Genomic DNA, 19,051 nt, shown 5'->3' on the forward strand with positions numbered 1-19,051 from the left:
CACTCAGAAAGCCTAGAAAGGCAGTGTAGTGAAGTAGCTTCACAAGAGTGTTTGGGATCAAGAATGATTCAGTTCAGATTACTTATATATACTACTGTGATTTGGGTTGAGACGTTCAACTTTTCTGTTCCTGTTTCTATAAAAACATGGGGAAATGTTTAGCATATGATATGTTATAAAACCCACATAAAGCAGTCAGCATAGAGCCTCAAACATGTGTGCAATTCTTGGAGCCCCTTCCTGACTGTGCACTGGGTATTAGTGCCAGGTGCTGGGTGTTTGTGACTGTGTGTGGGGCATATTCTTCTCCTCACTTGCTGTATGTATAAAGCCAGGTCCATTGTATGTTCATCACGTGAGGAAATTAGACCTAAAAATTCACATGATGCTTCCTCACTCTAGGTTTCTCAACCTGAACCCCAACTCTGAGCTCCATTTCATTGTATTTGCATATCTGATAGACATTCTTTAAAATCAGCGAGCATTCTCTGAAATCTCTTTCAAAAAAATGTGGAGGTTCTAGTTGAGAAATTGTGTTAAGCCCATATACCCTCCCACTAGCACAGCCTCCAGAAATTCCTTTTATGGTCTTTGAATAATTGTTTTGTGTCCCAATGCTTTCAGTTTCAGATAAAGTCTGTTACAGTGGTTGCTTTGTTTCTAGTTTGTCTTTAAAGGAAATCTGGAAAGTCCAATGACATTACACAGGTAAAATAAAAGATCCATGATCCAGTGAGAGAGGGAGAAGTAACAGAAACCTCTCCACCTAACCGAAGAGGAAAAAATAAAAGGTAAGAACTCCACTTCATTATCAAAGCAGCTTTTTCTTCAGCTTTAAAGGAGCTCTGTTCCAGGAAATGGGGCTCATGACAAGGTGGGGGCAGGGATGGGAAAGGATTTTATAAAGGTCAGTTTTCTTAAAAAGTGACCAGCCTAAGGGCACCTGGGTGCCTCAGTTGGTTGAACATCCGACTTCAGCTCAGGTCATGATCTCACAATTCATTAGTTTCAGCCCCACATCGGGCTCTCTGCTGTCAGCACAGAGCCTGCTTTGGATCCTCTGTCCCCCTCTGTCTCTGTCCCTCCCCCTGCACTCTCTCTCAAAAATAAATACACATTAAAAAAAAAAGCGATCAGCATCAAGATGGGCTGTAGTTGAGCCTGCTGTGGGATACTAGGTCAGATAATGAAATACTGGGGTCATCAGATGGTAGCATGTTCCTACCTGTTACTACTGTGCTTGTGTGAAATTAGGCACCAGCAGACATGGGGATAAATGAAGTTTGAAGTGCATTAGGATTGTCTTTCTTTTTGCTGACTTTGTGTTGACTGGGGACACAGTTAAATTCCCATTATCTTTGATAGAACTTGCTCAGTACAGATCCGACTGCAGCTAAGAAACTGAAAGGCTGCAAATATGTTATATTCAGGAGAAGGAAAGAATAGTAAGTGAGGTGTGGTGTGGTGAACAGCCACCCGACACTGATTTTTTTAATGTTTATTTATTTTGAGAGAGAGAGAGTGCATGAACAGGGGAGGCGCAGGGAGAGGGAGAGAGAGAATCCCAAGTAGGCTCTGAGATGCCAGTGAAGAGCCCAACACAGTGCGCAAACTCACGAAACCATGAGATCGTGAGCTGAGCCAAGATAGAGTCTTGAGCCACTGAGGTATCCCCACCTGATACTGTTAAAGACAGAGAAAGAAAAATCTGAAACCCAGAGCTAAAGGTGAAGATTTATGAAAACATCATTCTTTTTAATCACACACTTGAACTTTGTTTCAAAGTGTATTTCTTCCTTCAGAAATAGTCCAGGTTCAGTACATCCAATTACTTAGTGCCAACTTACTCCTTACCCCTTACAAGTAGAATCTGGAGCCCATTTGACTAGAAAGCTTCCTCTTTAAAGAATCTACCGTGATGCATCACTAAGGGCTACATCTTTGTTTGCCTTGACCTCTCTGTGCTCTCAATCAGTTCCAGTCTTGCCTTCTGGAAACTCCTGCCCTGAATTCCTTGGCTTGGCACGAGCTTTATTTATCTTACCTGACGACTCTCTCTCCTTTCCAGTTTCACTTTCCTTTCATCTCTCATCCCTCTTCCCCACCGTCTATTCTCCTCTTCCTGCTTCTTCTCTACAAAATGGAAGAGCAGAACAAAACAGAAAACCTAGAAATGTATGCTGAAAATACAAATATTTTCCTTGAACAACTTGCCCTTTACCTCTCCTGATCTGCCTCCTGATTTTTTTTTTTTTTTAGTTTCAGGTGTACAGTATAATGATTCAACAATTCTATACATTACTCAGTGCTCATCACAATAAGTACACTCTTAATCCCCTCATCTGTTTCACCCCAAACCCTACCCACCTTGCCTCCAGCAGCTTCCAATTTGTTTTCTATATTTAAGAGTCTGGGTGGGGGTTTTTTTTGCGTTTTTTTCCCTCTTTTTTGCTTTGTTTGCTTTGTTTCTTAAATTAATTTCATATATGAGTAAAATCATATGGTATTTGTCTTTCTCTAACTGACTTATTTCAGTTAGGATTATACCCTCTATATCCACCCATGTTGTTGAAAATAGCAAGATCTCATTCTTTTTTATGGCTGAGTGGTATTACATTGTGTATATACACCATTTCCTCTTTATCCATTCATCTATAGATGGACGTTTGGATTGCTTCCATAGTTTGGCTATTGTAAATAATGATGCAGTAAACAAAAGGATGCATATATCCTTTCAAATTACTGTTTTTGTTTTATTTGGGTAAATACCCAGTAGTGCAATTACTGGATCATGTGGTAGTTCTATTTTTGAGGAACCTCCATACTGTTTTCCAGAGTGACTGTACCAGTTTGTATTCCACCACCCAGCAGTTCGCCAGAATCCTTTTCTCCACATCCTCGGCAACTTTCTTGAGTTTTTTATTTTGGACATTCTGATAGGTATAAGATGATACTCATTGTGATTTTGATTTGCATGTCTCTGATGAGTAGTAATGTCAAGCATCTTTTAATGTGTCTATTGACCATCTGTATGTCTTCTTTGGAAACATGTCTATTCACGTCTTCTGCCCATTTTTAATTGGATTATTGGTTTTTGGGTGTTGAGTTGTATAAGTTCTTTATAGATTTTGGATATTAACCCCTTATCAAATATATCATTTGCAAATATCTTCTCCAATTCAGTAGACTGTCTTTTTGTTTTGTTGATGGTTTCCTTTTCTGTGCAAAACCTTCTTATTTTAATGGAGTCTCAATAGTTTATCTTTGCTTTTGTTTCACTTGCCTCAGGAGACATATCTAGAAAACTGTTTCTATAGCTGATGTCAAAGAAATTACTGCCTGTGTTTACTCCTAGGAATTTTGTGGTTTCATGTCTCATATTTAAGTCTTTAATCCATTTTGAGTTTATTTTTGTATATGGCTAAGAAAATGGTCCAGTTTCATTATTTTGCATAGAGCTGTCCAGTTTTCCAACACCATTTGTTGAAGAGACTGTCTTTTTCCTATTATTGTATATTCTTACTTCTTTTATTGTAGATCATTTGACCACAAAAGCATGAATTTATTTCTGGACTCTCTATTCTATACTATTGATCTATGTGTCTCTTTTTGTGCCAGTACCATACTGTTTTGATTCCTACAGCTTTTTTGTATATCTTGAATTCTGAGATTGTGATACCTCCAGTTTTGTTCTTCTTTTTCAAAATTGCTTTGGCTATTTGTAGTTCCATACAAATTTTAGGATTGTTTGTTCTACTTCTATGAAAAAGGCTATTGGTGTTTTGGTAGAAATTGCACTGGGGTGCCTGGAAGTCTCAGTCAGTTGAGCAACTGACCAGCTCAGGTCATGATCTCATGGTCTGTGAGTTCAAACCCCAAGTCGGGCTCTGTGCTGACAGCTTGGTGCCTGGAGCCTCCTTTATATTCTGTGTCTCCCTCTTTCTCTGCACTTCCCCTGCTCTCACTCTATCTCTCTCTCAAAAATAAATAACTATTTAAAAAATAAAAAATAAAAAAATTGCATTAACTCTGTAGATTTCTTTAGGTAGTATGGACATTTTAACACTACTCATTCTCCCAATCAGTGAGCACAAAGTATCTTTCCATTTGTTTGTCTCACTGAGATCCTCCACTCTTTTCTCAAGTCCAGTAAATATCTTTATGATCATTACTTTGAATTCTCTGTCAAGCATATTTCTTATCTCCATTTCATTTAGCTCTTGTACTGTGATTTTTGTCTTGTTCTTTCATCTGGAACATATTCCTCTGTTTCTTCATTTTGTATAACATTCTGCACTTGTTTCTGTGTGTTAGGAAAGTTAGCTATGTCTCCTGATCTTGAAAATAGTGGCCTTATGAAGAGGAGGTTTTATAGTGTCCTCTAGTGCGATGTCCCCCCTTCACCAGAACATGGCACTTTCAGGGGTGTCTCGTATGTGTGTTGTGTTAGCTTATTTTTGTGGCTGAGCCATGTTTGCCTTCAGTTAATTGTCTGAAATGGCCCTCTTTCCCTATTATGAGCAGGGTTTGGTCTCTGTGCTCTTACAGGGCCAGTCTGGGGCAGTCTTGGGCTTGTAGCTAGGTCAAACCAGATGCCTGCTCTCAACCCATTTGCCAGAACTGTGGTCACACTGAACTGCATGGTGCTCTTTCTGCATTGTTCCCTTAGATGCTTTCATTGGTGGACAGAGCCTACAGTTAGACCCCAGTCTGATCCCAGTCTGTCTTTCAGGGTTGCAGGTAACCCAAACTACAGGGCTCTTCCTTTGTGCTGCCCCTTGTGAGGTTGGTTGGTAGAGCTAGCAGTCTGATCGGATGTCTGCCCCAGCCCACCATTGAGCCTGCAGTTAAATTGGTGTGTGTGCTTGTCTTCCCCTCTCCCAGTCAATGTGGAGTGGTGCTGGCCACTGTTGGTGCTGCTTGAAGGATGAGACCTGGCCAGAGCACTTTGAAGGAACTTCTCTTGAGTGGGGTGTGTTGGATGGGGGAGATCTGCAGGAGAACAGGGCACATGGTGTTAGCAAACTAGATGATGTGTGGTCGTGCTAGTTCCCACAGGTGTCCATGTAGCTAATCTGGGGTTAGGAGAGAGAAATGGCACCTACCAGTTATTTAGTTCTTGGAGAAGTCTCCTAAAGATCCCTGCCCCTACTGCACACATTCTGAGATTAGTAAATAAATCTCCTCATACACCCGAGGTGCCTCTCAAATTATTGCTTCTATGCTGTATCTCAGTGGGATTGTTCGTTCTGCTGGATCTTTAGGGGTAGGGACTCAGTTTTCTATTACCCTCCATGCTCTCCAATATTTTTCTTAAGATGTTAAGCCCTACTGATGGTAAAAACTTGAAAGTTTAAGCCCTCTGATTTTCAAAGCCAAATGTAATGGGGACTTTAATTCCTCGCTAAATGTGCAGGTACCCCACGTCTCAAGTGCCCAGTGTGGGGTCTGCTCCTCTCCCTTCTCTGTACTTATGGTATCCACAAGCAGTTAGTCTTGCAGATTAGCTTAGTTTCCAACCAGACTTCACCTTTGCTACTGTTTTCGATGTGGCCTCCTCTCTATGATTAACCGTAGACAGTCTGTTCTGCCAGTCTTTGGTTCATTTTCTGGGTTAATTACACTGGTGTGGCTGTTATTTAGGTGGGACAAGGTGAGCTTAGGATCCTCCTACTCTGCCATCTTCCCAGGGTCCTCTGACTCCTGACCTTTTAATCCTTATTTCATAGTCTTTTGTTCCCTTATCACATATATATAAACATGATTTTTAGCCACGGTAAGTATTTCCAGTAGTGCACTTGTACCCCCATGTAGCTGGAGGCTAACTTACTGTGAAGCTAATGAAGTTTAAAGGCCCCTTGCTTATAAAAGCCCATGCCAAGGCTTTCGAAGGGTCCCTGGTCATGTGTTCCAGATGATCATATGTTTTTATAAAATTTGCAAAAGTAAGTTATATTGGTTTCACTTTTGGAATGGCAATTTGAGAAGTTCTGTGGACACTCATTCCAGCAAAACAAGCATATCTATCAGGGGAGAAACACATTTAAAATCTCTGGGAACTGTTCAAAGGGCATGCATGAAATAATGTACGAAAGTATTCATAGTAAGAATTAATGAATAAATAAATCAACATTGAATTTTTACATATAACTGAATGTAAAATAAATATCTCTAAATTCTATTCTATTTTCCATTTAACATTTACTCTAAATTTTTTTAAGTTTTTGTATTATATTGAGAGAGCATGCACACATGCATATGTGCATGTGAGCAGGGGAGAGGCAGAAAGAGAGAGGAAGAGAGAGAATGCCAAGCAGGCTCTGTGCTATAAGCGTGGCCCAGTGCAAGGCTCAATCCCACAAACTGTGAGATCATTACCTGAGCCAAAATCAAAGAGGTGGATTCTTAACCAACTAAGCCACACAAGCACCCCTGCTTTACTCTAAATTTTAAATTTTTAAAAACATTTATTTATTTTTGAGAGACAGAGAGAGATGGAGTGTGAATCAGGGAGGCGCAGAGAGAGGAGACACAAAATCTGAAGCAGGCTCCAGGCTCTGAACTGTCAGCACAGAGCCCCACGCGGGGCTTGAAATCACGGACCACAAGATCATGACCTGAGCTGAAGTCGGACGCTTAGCCGACTGAACCACCCAGGCACCCCGCTAAAATTTTTAATGAGAATACAAAAGGAACGTTTTCCATGGTGAATTTAATGACCGATTTTGTTCATGAGAGTGGCTGAACATTCAGAAGATATGGTCATACCAATATTTTTTCAATGGACTACTTTGATAATACTTCTGTAACTTTCTAAAATGATACAGATCTTACCCTCATCTATCTCAATGTTGACACAAAACTTATGGCCATGTTGTGGAAACTGAGGACTCCAGATTCTGAATGTAAAATAACCTGGTGAGGTTCTTGATCTAATTGGACTGGAAATTTTATTTCATCCCATCTTTTCCCTTGCAGACCAGGGAACACTCTGAACATGGCCTCAGAGATCCGCATGCCGGCCCCAGTGTGCCTCATTGAGAACACTGAAGGGCAACTGATGGTTAATCAAGAAGCTTTGGAGATCCTGTCAGCCACCAAGAATCCTCTCGTGGTGGTGGCTATTGTGGGCCTCTACCGCACAGGCAAATCCTACCTGATGAACAAGCTGGCTGGGAAGAACAAGGGTGAGTGGCACCAAAAAGCTCCAAGGAGTCCCTTCTGTCCACCTACACTGCCTGCATTGAACGTGGTGATGCAAGGACAGGAAGTTAGAGAACGCGGAGGAATATTGAAAGTTATCTTTTAATCCACGATGATGCTCTTATCTTCACTATAATCTAAAAGAGTCAGTTCATCACTCTTCCCACTTTGCCTTAGTTTCCTCTTTTAAAAGCATAAATTGTTCCTTTCCTAGAAAGACTAGTGCAGTAATAAAAATAATTAATGTACATAATAATACATTTACTAAAATGTGCATGTAGCAAAAGCAAGTTTCCACTGGTTATTAAGATGCAAAGAATGTTTAAGTCTGTATTGGCTTTTTTTTTTCATTGTTGTAAAATATACATAACATAAAACTTACCATTGGAATCATTTTTAAGTGTACATATAGTTCTATGGCATTAAGTAAATTCACACTGTTATGCAGCCATCACCATCATGCATCTCCCTAATTTTTTCATTTTCCTCAACAGAAACTCTGTACCCATTAAACAATAACTCCCCAGCCCTTGGCAACCACCATTCTACATACTCTCTCTATGAATTGGACTGTTCTAGGAATCTCATTTGAGAGGAATCAGACATTATTTGTCCTTTGTGATTTGCTGAATGTGATTTGGCACAATGTCTTCGGTGTTGTACCCTGTGTCAGAATTCTCTCCCTTTTTAAGGCTGAATAACTAATATGTGCATACTGATTTGTTTATCCCTTCATCTGTTGAAGGACTCTTGGGTTGCCTCCACCTTTTGGCTATTATGGATAATGTTGCTAAAAACACGAGGGCACAAATATCTGTTCAAATCCCTACTTTCATTTTGTGGGGGTTATATATCTCCAAATCATATGGTAATTCTATTTTAATTTTTTTTAAGAAGCCATCATATTGTTTTCCACAGCAAGTGTACCATTTTACATTCTCACCAGAAATACACAAGGTTTCTAATATGCCCACATCCTCCCCAACACTTCCTATTTTCTGGGTTTTTGATAGTGGCCATCCCAATGAGTGTGAAGTAGTATCTCATTGTGGTTTTAATTTGTTTTTTCCCTATTGACTAATGATGATGAGCATCTTTTCATTTGATTATTGGTCGTTTGTATATTTGCTTTGGAGAAATGTCTATTCAAGTCCTTTGCTCTTGTTTTAATCAGGTTGTTTTTTTTTTTGTGCGTTGCATTGTAGGATTTCTAGTTCCATCTGCTATTAAAACTCCACCTTCTCTTATCCCCACTCTCCCTCACAGGCTTCTCTCTGGGCTCCACGGTGCAGTCTCACACCAAAGGAATCTGGATGTGGTGTGTGCCTCATCCCAAGAAGCCAGACCACACCCTAGTTCTTCTTGATACGGAGGGCCTGGGAGATGTAGAGAAGGTAAGGATTGAGGATTCAGTTTCGAAATAAGACCCTCATCCCTGAATATTCTCTACACAATTTAATTTTTCTTTAAATAAGAGCTTACACTTAACCATAATATGTTTTTGTTTTTGTTTTTGTTTTATTTCTGTTTATGTGCCCTCCGACCAAGTTTAGCAACCAGGGATCAGGAAAATGTTTATAAGGCAGAATCCTAGAAGAAGATCATAGTGGTCAGTAGTAATTAGTAATATTCCAATGATTAACAATAGGCTGTGTGTGGGGCGCCTGTGTGGCTCAGCCCGTTAGGTGTCCAACTTTGCCTCAGGTCATGATCTCAGGGTTCATGAGTTCGAGCCCTGCATTGGGGCTCTGTGCTGACAGCTCAGAGCCTGGAGCTTGCTTCAGATTCTGGGTCTCCTTCTTTCTCTGCCCCACCCCCACTTGTACTCTGTCTTTCTCTTTCTCAAAAATAATAAATAAACATTAAAACTATTTTTTTAAAAAGATTGTATGCTAAACCAGTTAACCCAGAAGCTTAAAGGTAGAACAAATAAAATCAATGTCGCGAGTTGAATCCTGCAGAGAATTTTAGTTAAAATTTTAGGTTCTGAAGTTCTATACCCTTGTGTTTAAACGTAAACCCTGTCACTAACTCAGTGGCCTTAGCAAATTATTTGACCTCTTTTAACCTCAGCTTTCTGAATTTGTAAAACAGATGTAGTAGATCTTTATTTGACTCAGTGTTGTTTTGGATAAAATAAGTAATGGAAAATGTTAGGTGCCTAATAATTGCTCAGTAAAATAGCTACAGGTATTATTACTCTCACATAAGTCAATTTTGTTGTAAAAAGGAAGAGAAAATTCTAAATTTATTTTTTTTAAATGTTTATTTTTGAGAGAGACAGTGAGACAGAGTGCAAACAGCGGAGGGGGAGAGAGAGAGGGAGACGCAGAATCTGAAGCAGGCTGCAGGCTCTGAGCTGTCAGCACAAGCCTGACGCAGGGCTCGAATTCACCAGCCGCGACATCATGACCTGAACTGAAGTCAGATGCTCAACTGACTGAGCCATGCAGGCGCCCTGAAAATTCTAAATTTAAATTCTATTTAAAGCCTTAGAAAGCCTACCAACCTTTACTATTGGTTTTGTAATTATCTGCCAATGATCATAAGAAGACCTAGTGAGAATCAGTGTAAATTAAAAATACTAATCATAAAATGATCCAAAATCCAAATCCCACTAATATTTTTGTTTGGATTTGGTTTTCTCATATAGGTCATTAATCTAAAAACAAACAAACAAACAAACAACAAAAAAAACCCCTCTAGTTAAATAAACATCTTTTTACTGCTGCTGATCTAAAAAGTCAGGATCTAGGTGTCAGGAGAGTGAAACCTAACAGGCTTGCACGTGTTCTGATTCACAGGGTGACAACCAGAATGATTCCTGGATCTTTGCCCTAGCAATACTCCTGAGCAGCACCTTTGTGTACAATAGCATGGGAACCATCAACCAGCAGGCCATGGACCAACTGCAGTATCCTTTTTGTAGTTCAAAATAGCCTCAAAGTAAGAGGGAAGAATTGTATTTAAAAACCAGCTGCTTGGTTGTGAATCCTGGTGAATCAAGCACAAAAAGAGAAAACATGAAAAATAATTCAAGGGCAGGGGAAAGATTCTATGTACCCACTAGAAAATTGATGCTTGGGTTAAAAACAAAGGTGAAGTGAAGGTTTTAATATGTGGAACCAATATGGGATGGGGACACTATTCTTTGATGCCAGTTTTCCTTAGTTTGCTACTCAGCTATGTGACAGAGCTGTCAGATCGAATCAGGGCGAAATCCTCCCCTAATTCCAATGGGATTGAAGATTCAGCAGACTTTGTGAGCTTCTTTCCAGATTTTGTGTGGACGCTGAGGGATTTCTCCTTAGAACTGGAAGCAGACGGACTACCCATCACAGCTGATGAGTACCTGGAGAATTCTCTCAAGCTTAAGCAAGGTAAAAGGGACTTAGAAATAAATGGAGATAACAAAACATAAGAAACTATTATTTTGTCCGTGTTCCATTTACAGTTTTCTTACATTTATAGTTTTCTATTTCTTCTTAGCTGGCCATCAGTAAGAATTAATGCTTGTTTAATACATGAATTAATAGATTTGATTTTAAATTATATTCTCCTCTCTTCTAAGAATAGTTTCTTTCTCTTTTATTTTTCCCTGTGCTATTATCAGATTGATTTTATCTCCCTGAATAGGGCTTGTGATTAGCCAAAGAATATGGAGAAGAATAGGCGTTGTCTGGAAGAAAATAGGTAAAAGCATGAATAGTGCTCTAGTTCAGGGGTTGGCAAATTATGGCTCACAGGCAAATGATGGCCAACCCAGACCACCAGCTGTCTTTGTAGATAAGGTTTTATTGGAATAATGCTATGCCCACTCATTTATATATTGTCTATGGCTGCTTTCTTGCTGCAATAGCAGAATTGAGTACTTGGAGAAGAGACCACCTGGTTTGCAAAACCTAAAATATTTACTGTTTGGTCCTTTACAGAAAAAGTTTGCAAGCCTTTTTATCTTCCTGCAGGTACCACTCAAAGTGATCAAAATTTTAATCTGCCCCGACTCTGTATCCGGAAGTTCTTTCCGAAGAAGAAATGCTTTATCTTTGATCGACCCACTCATCGGAAGAAGCTAGGCCAGCTTGAGACACTGCATGATAATGACCTGGATCCTGAATTTGTGCAACAAGCTTCAGCCTTCTGTTCCTACATCTTTAAGAATTCCAAAACTAAAACTCTCTCAGGAGGCATCAAAGTCAATGGACCTCGTGAGTCCTCTTCCCAGTCTTTTTCTTCCATTGTTAAGACTAAAGGAGAGTAGAATTACATCCACCTAGTTTCAGCTTTAAAAAATGTGAATCTAGGGGCGCCTGGGTGGCTCAGTCGGTTAAGCGGCCGACTTCGGCTCAGGTCATGATCCCGCAGTCTGTGAGTTCGAGCCCCGCATCAGGCTCTGTGCTGACAGCTCAGAGCCTGGAGCCTGTTTCAGATTCTGTGTCTCCCTCTCTCTGACCCTCCCCTGTTCATGCTCTGTCTCTCTCTGTCTCAAAAATAAATAAACGTTAAAAAAAAAAAAATGTGAATCTACTGCTATTTCCATGTTAAATTCTTGATGACATCAACATTTCTAATAGATTTTACTAGTCAAATTTCTTGGGTGAGAAAAGATAGGAAAGGCTAAAGAAATCAAGTTCTATTTCTTAAAATTGCCCTATTTATTAGGACCTGCATTGTCCAATATGGTAGCCGCTTACACAAGTGTAGCTATCTAAATTTAAGTGTGAGCTAATTAAAATTACAGAAAATTTAAAATTCTGGGATGCCTGGGTAGCTCAGTGGGTTAGACGTCTGACTTTGGCTCGGGTCATGATCTCACAGTTCATGGGTTCAAGCTCCGGGCTCTGTGCTGACAACTCAGAGCCTGGAGGCTGCTTTGGATTCTGTGTCTCCCTGTCTCTCTGCCCCTCCCCGACTTGTGCTCTGTCTCTCTCTCTCTCCCTCAAAATTAAATAAACATTTTTAAAAAATTTTTTTAAGAAAACTTAAAATTCCAATTACACAGATTTATTTATTTATTTGTTTATTTATGTTTTAATATGAAATTTATTGTCAAATTGGTTTCCATACAACACCCAGTGCTCATCCCACCAGTGCCCTCCTCAATGCCCATCACCCACTTTCCCCTCCCTCCCACCCCCATCAACCCTCAGTTTATCCTCAGTTTTTAAGAGTCTCTTGTGGTTATATATTTCAAAAGCCTATACCTACATGTGGCTAATAGCTGGATGACATAGAATATTTCCATCATAACAGAAAGTTGTCTTGGATGACGCTTTGCTAGAATAAACAAAATCGAGTACTCTTTTGATTTTTTCCACAATGATCAAATGCTTGCCACAGACCAGGGCTGATGATAGAGACATAAATGAGAGAGGTATAGTTCCTGTCCTAATGGTGCTTAAGGTAAAGTGAATGAAAACACTCAGTAAACATAGGCCTATGCTATCTAGAACAGATTCTCAACATTTGATGTGTAAACATATCACCTGGACATCTTGCCAGAGAGGAGGGTCTAATTCACTTGATCTGGGCTAGAGGCTGAAAATCGACATTACTAGCAAGGCTCCAGGTGATGTTGAGGACACTGATGCTTTGAGGCAAATGTGTGGTAGTAGACATGATCAGAATCACACAGAATGGAATGTTTCCTCATCCCACCTACAACAAGCAACATTATTTGTTCTCTGTTTGTAGGTCTAGAGAAACTGGTGCAGACCTATGTCGATGCCATCAGCCGTGGAGATCTGCCCTGCATGGAGAATGCAATCCTGGCCTTGGCCCAGATCGAGAATGCAGCCGCAGTGCAAAAGGCCATTGCCCACTATGACCAGCAGATGGGCCAGATGCTGCAGCTGCCCACAGAAACCCTCCAGGAGCTACTGAACCTGCACAGGGCTTGTGAGAAAGAGGCCATTGAACTCTTCATGAGGAATTCCTTCAAAGACATAGACCATTTATGTCAAAAGGACTTAGCGGTAATTTTTTCTCAAGTTCTTATGGATTAGGGTCTTGGAAAGCAGAGTACTACCGGAAAATGAAATGGGTATTTATTTTGAAAGAGGCAATTCCTACTAGACTTTAAAATGGTGATAACCACTCTTTGTTTTTATCATAAAAAGAAGAGCAAATTTTATTACAATGAACTCAAAGGTTTTTTTTTCCTGTTTTTTTTAATATATGAAATTTATTGTCAAATTGGTTTCCATACAACACCCAGTGCTCATCCCAAAAGATGCCCTCTTCAATACCCATCACCCACCCTCCCCTCCCTCCCACCCCCCATCAACCCTCAGTTTGTTCTCAATTTTTAAGAGTCTCTTATGCTTTGGCTCTCTCCCACTCTAACCTCTTTTTTTTTTTTTCTCCTTCCCCTCCCCCATGGGTTTCTGTTAAGTTTCTCAGGATCCACATAAGAGTGAAAACATATGATATCTGTCTTTCTGTGTATGGCTTATTTCACTTAGCATAACACTCTCCAGTTCCATCCACGTTGCTACAAAGGGCCATATTTCGTTCTTTCTCATTGCCACGTAGTACTCCATTGTGTATATAAACCACAATTTCTTTATCCATTCATCAGTTGATGGACATTTAGGCTCTTTCCATAATTTGGCTATTGTTGAGAGTGCTGCTATAAACATTGGGGTACAGGTGCCCCTATGCATCAGTACTCCTGTATCCCTTGGGTAAATTCCTAGCAGTGCTACTGCTGGGTCATAGGGTAGGTCTATTTTTAATTTTTTGAGGAACCTCCACACTGTTTTGCAGAGTGGCTGCACCAGTTTGCATTCCCACCAATAGTGCAAGAGGGTTCCCGTTTCTCCACATCCTCTTCAGCATCTATGGTCTCCTGATTTGTTCATTTTGGCCACTCTGACTGGCGTGAGGTGATATCTGAGTGTGGTTTTGATTTGTATTTCCCTGATGAGGAGCGACGTTGAGCATCTTTTCATGTGCCTGTTGGGCATCTGGATGTCTTCTTTAGAGAAGTGTCTATTCATGTTTTCTGCCCATTTCTTCACTGGATTATTTGTTTTTTGGGTGTGGAGTTTGGTGAGCTCTTTATAGATTTTGGATTGAACTCAAAGTTTTAAAACATTTTTTTCATGAATAATATTCTTCCTCTTAATTTACCTAAATTCACATAAGTCACAATCAGAGCTTCTAAATCAAATGCCCACTATTACCAGACTGATTTGATATTCTAATCAATCAGGATATTGCCCTGATTATCCATATGCAGGCTTATGTTGAGCCACATTTATTCCATACGCAATCACTGGTCCAATTTGAAAAGCAGAAGTTTATCTCTAAAGGTATAGCAAGAAAGCTAGCAATCTCTGCTCTGAACTTCACCTCTAAGGAGAAAGGGACTTCAGTAAAAGTCAGGAGCAGGAGGAAGGATATGGTCCTGTTGGGGTGCCTGTGACTTTTTCTAGGGTCATAGGCTTATTTCTGAGAAGCTCTTCCAGATATTCTAAGGTCATGCTAACATCTTTTTCCTGTTATTCTTTTTACCTCCTATTTTTACATCAAAGGCCCAGCTGGAAAAAAAGCGAGATGACTTTTGTAAACAGAATGTGCAAGCATCAACGGATCGTTGCTCAGATTTACTTAAGGATATTTTCAGTCCTCTTGAAGAAGCTGTGAAGCAGGGGGTTTATTCTAAACCAGGAGGGTACCGTCTCCTCATCCAGAAAATACAAGAGCTGAAGACAAAATATCTTCAGCAACCTAATAAAGGGATACAGGTAACCAAGATTTATGTGCTGATTCTGGAAAGCTGCTGACATGCCTCCTTGAAAGACTAAAATAACCACGTGTAATTGCACACCTTGTGAGAACAACAGCATTCATGCTTTCATTCAGTAAACATGTATAGGGAGCCAATTACACCAGATACGTCCTATGTGCTCATCCAAGAGTGCACTCAATTAATAATTGAGTTATTAATTGGATTTTCAGATCAACCACAAAGTTGTTATTGCAATTCACTACTGTGGCTGGATCTTTATGCTGCAAGGAACAGAAACCCATTTTCTTAAACAAAAATGGGAATTCATCAGTTTAGGCTTTAAATTGGCTTTAAGGACAACTGGATCCAAGATTTCAAATAATGTCATCATCTGTCTGTCTGTCTGTTACTCCCCTCAACCCTACACTTCCTTTCTTTCCTATTCTCCCTCCACCTTTTCTCTGATCTGCTTTCTCCATAATGACTTCTTTTTTCAACAACTCACTCCTTAGGGGGCCAGAGCACCAACACCTCCAAAATTAGAGCCCTCATTCTAAAAAAACAAAGAATCTCTGTTTCCCAGTGTCTATCTCAGTCTCTTATAAAGGATTCTGCTTAGTAGGCTGCCATGATTGGCCAGCTCAGAGCATGTGCCCATGCCTGTCTGTGGCAAGGAGTCTTGACCACCAGGCACACTGAGGCCAAGAGGAGCAATTCCTAGAGGAAAAGATGATAGGAAGACAAACAGGAACCAGTGCTTATATCCATTTCCTATTACCAACTCCATGTTCTCTGGGTCCTAAGGCTGAAGAGGTTCTTCAGGAATACTTGAAGTCCAAGGAGTCTGTGACTGATGCGATTCTACAGACAGACCAGACTCTCACAGAAAAGGAAAAGGAGATTGAAGGTGAGGAGCCAGTCAAGAGACTAGATAGCCTCAAGAGTTCTTAAAGCTTAAATAATTTGGCTGGGTAAGCCTGGGATCCTTAAACTAGGGCAAGGCGAACAACAATGCCCCTTACTTGCTGAAGTCATTTCTGAGTAGGGCATATGTAGTCAACAGCAACAATGACCGGTAAGTGTGCAAGGAAGAAAGGGACAACATGCTTACTCACATACATTTGTCTTCTTTTTCCTCCTCTCAGTGGAACGTGTGAAAGCTGAATCTGCACAGGCTGCAGCAAAAGTACTGGAAGAAATGCAAATAAAGAATCAGCAATTGATGGAACAGAAAGAAAGGAGTCATCAGGAACATGTGAGACAATTAACTGAGAAGATGGAAAGGGATAGAGTCCAGTGGCTGGATGAACAAGAGAGAATTCTAGCTTTCAAACTTCAGGTATTTAATTGTACTACCCTAAGGTTTCTGGTTTCTGTTTTCTCTCCACTCTCCCTCATCATATCTTAGTGTGGCAGTGATAACATGATGCCTACAAGAAGGACCTTGCTTGCCACTTGTACTTTTCAATTTCTGTCTGCCTGCCTGACCTGGCCCCTGCCTCTATCTGGTTATTAAAAGATTTATTTGTGGTTAGGTCACATCCAGTCCTCTATCTGTACATCCTTTCATCCATGGTAGCTGTTCTCTGCTAGGAATTCTGAAAAATCTCTTATATGGATCTCTTGCTTAATACTATATAAAGCAAGAACTGCTGTGTCTCTATTACTTACAAAAAGAAACAGAAGTTCAGAAAGGATTAAGTAACTTTTATAGGGTCACACAACTTGGTAAGATATCTGAACTGTCTTCACCACTTAGTGGAAATGTAATCACAGAGCTAAGACACCCAAGAGAACGTATAATGAAAATTAAGGGTAGAGAAAATGTCAAGAAGAAATTTAATACTAAAAAAAAATGAATGCGGAAACTAGCTATAAATTACAGATTTACTTCAGTCCTACACTTTATTCAGTCTCCAATTGTCCCTTTTTAGGAACAGGCTCGTCTACTAAAGGAAGGATTCCAAAATGAGAGCAAACGACTTCACACTGAGATACAAAATATCCAGAAGAGCATGGAAAAACCAAAGAAAACATGTTTCTTAAGCTGAAGACCTAAAGAATAGAGCTCCTGATCATTCTTATCCAAGGCATAACTTAAGTAACCTTTGAATTTGGAAAAATATCATTACACTCGAAAGTAATTGGGTTTTGCATTTTTATAACGCTATAAATTTGCAAAGATGTGCAGTACTGTAATTAAAAATCATATCCATCTTCCAAAAAAATATTATAAATTGTATGACAAAGGTCAATTTTACCTCTCTAACACAAAAAGTATATGAGCTGGTACCATTCAGGAAAAATGTATTCCTCTAGGTGACTACTAGTAGACAAAGGGAAACTGAACAAAGTCTTAGGTAAAAGTTTAGGAACATAGTTGGGCTTCAGTCTGGCCAAGTGTACAATGGATTTCAGTGTCAGGAGGACCATCCTAGCTTCTTAGTGAAAGCAACGTGCGGTTTTCCATTATATCACAGCTGCACCATCTGTGAGCAATGATGTGATCACTAGGCCCTAGGAATGGACAATCCTCCCTGATGAATTCTAAGCAGAAGCAAACCACCTTATATAGAGATCTAGAATCTACAGAATTTTCATAAGAAGGTAGAAGAAACCATTAGCATGAATAGGGATTGGATCACAAACAAATGGGCCAAAAAAGGAAACTCCTTTTTTACTTAATTCACCCAGGTGGTAACTTTAATGGTCCATTTTAGAGGTTTAGATAATTGACACTGGACTGAACATAGTAACATGATGACAATTATGCATTATGTGTTTGTAACAATATATAATTCACAAAGATGGACTTTAAATGATGACAGATAACATACTAGAAAACTGAGCTAAGTTAATTAATAAATCATTTAAGATCCTATAAATTAGGCAACCTTTTTCCACTTCTCAACAGTCTATACTTGAAAGTTTGCTGATTTTCCCCAAAGTGATTATAGATTGTTTTTTGTATTTTTTGAATAACAAAACAATGCTCTTGGTATTAGTGTACACAGACTTTCTCCTAATTTTCTAAACTCCTAGGTAAATGGTTGATATTTTTCAAAATGATTAAAAATTATTTTTAAGCTGAAAATAAAATATGCTTCACTGGGCTTTTTTTTTTTTTTTTTTTTTTCAGTTTTCACCCAAAAATAAGGCTTTACTCTTCACACCAATGGTTGGCTAACTTATCTGCAAAAGACTGGGTAGTGGCTATTCATGACTTTGTAGGCCCTACAGTCTCTGTCTCAACTGCTCAATTCTGCCATGTAGTGTGAGAGCAGTCATAGACAATACATAAATGGTTGGACATGGCTGTGTTCCAATAAAACTTTATTTTCAAAAATAAGTAGCACTCATAAGCCATAGTTTCCAGATTATTGCTCTATAAAAACATTGGTCAAAGTCTATATATCCACCTTACGTTGCTTACATTTGTAAGGGAATGTGTATTAAATTGTATGTTAAGATCTTGAAAACATTATACAATGTTTCAAGATATTAGAAGATGAGAGAAATGCAGAAAAGTAGCTAATGCCATTAAATCCCCATTAATAAGCCTGATTTGCTGATTGCATAGGGACATTTTCTTCCAATGAACCCCCTTACCTCCTATTACATGGTGAATACCTCTTTCCACAGTTAAACACATGCTACTAAGCAGTATTTTTTCATTTGACTGCCTTCATTGGAGATCAGGGAGATCTACGGCATGTATGTAGGTATGCACACAGACCCACAATGCTTATATAAATAGGCTTTGTCTTTTCTTATCCAAGCTGCATTGCAACAAAGGAGTAAATAAAATACATTTTTATTAACTAAAGAAACTTCATGGTAGAAAGAACACATATGCCTTCAAAACCAAGTAGTGGTCTCTTTAATAACCATTTAAAAATACTAACATTAAGGAGCGCCTGGGTGGCTCAGTCAGTTAAGTGTCTGGCTCTAGACTTTGGCTCAGATCATGATCTCATGATTTGTGAGTTTGATTCCTGCATCAGGCTCCATGCTGGCAATGTGGAGCCTGCTTGAGATCCTCTCTCTTTGCCCCTCCCCAGCTCTTTCTCAAAATAAATTTTTAAAAAACCTTAAAAATAATAACATTGAAAC

At 39.5% G+C, this 19,051-nt stretch overlaps 1 protein-coding gene across 1 annotated transcript; it reads left to right on the forward strand.

Moving 5' to 3' along the window:
- Positions 1 to 540: 540 nt before the first annotated feature.
- LOC125173376 (guanylate-binding protein 1-like) lies at positions 541 to 18,037 on the forward strand. The gene is made up of 11 exons (XM_047872443.1): positions 541 to 791; positions 6,979 to 7,187; positions 8,470 to 8,597; positions 10,008 to 10,117; positions 10,387 to 10,583; positions 11,169 to 11,411; positions 12,898 to 13,178; positions 14,742 to 14,954; positions 15,743 to 15,845; positions 16,084 to 16,277; positions 16,873 to 18,037. The coding sequence occupies exons 2-11, from the start codon at positions 6,998 to 7,000 to the stop codon at positions 16,987 to 16,989; spliced, it is 1,776 nt and encodes a 591-aa protein (XP_047728399.1). The 5' UTR covers positions 541 to 791; positions 6,979 to 6,997; the 3' UTR covers positions 16,990 to 18,037.
- Positions 18,038 to 19,051: the final 1,014 nt, after the last annotated feature.

The sequence above is a fragment of the Prionailurus viverrinus genome, chromosome C1, assembly GCF_022837055.1.
Source record: "Prionailurus viverrinus isolate Anna chromosome C1, UM_Priviv_1.0, whole genome shotgun sequence".
Lineage (NCBI taxonomy): Eukaryota > Metazoa > Chordata > Mammalia > Carnivora > Felidae > Prionailurus > Prionailurus viverrinus.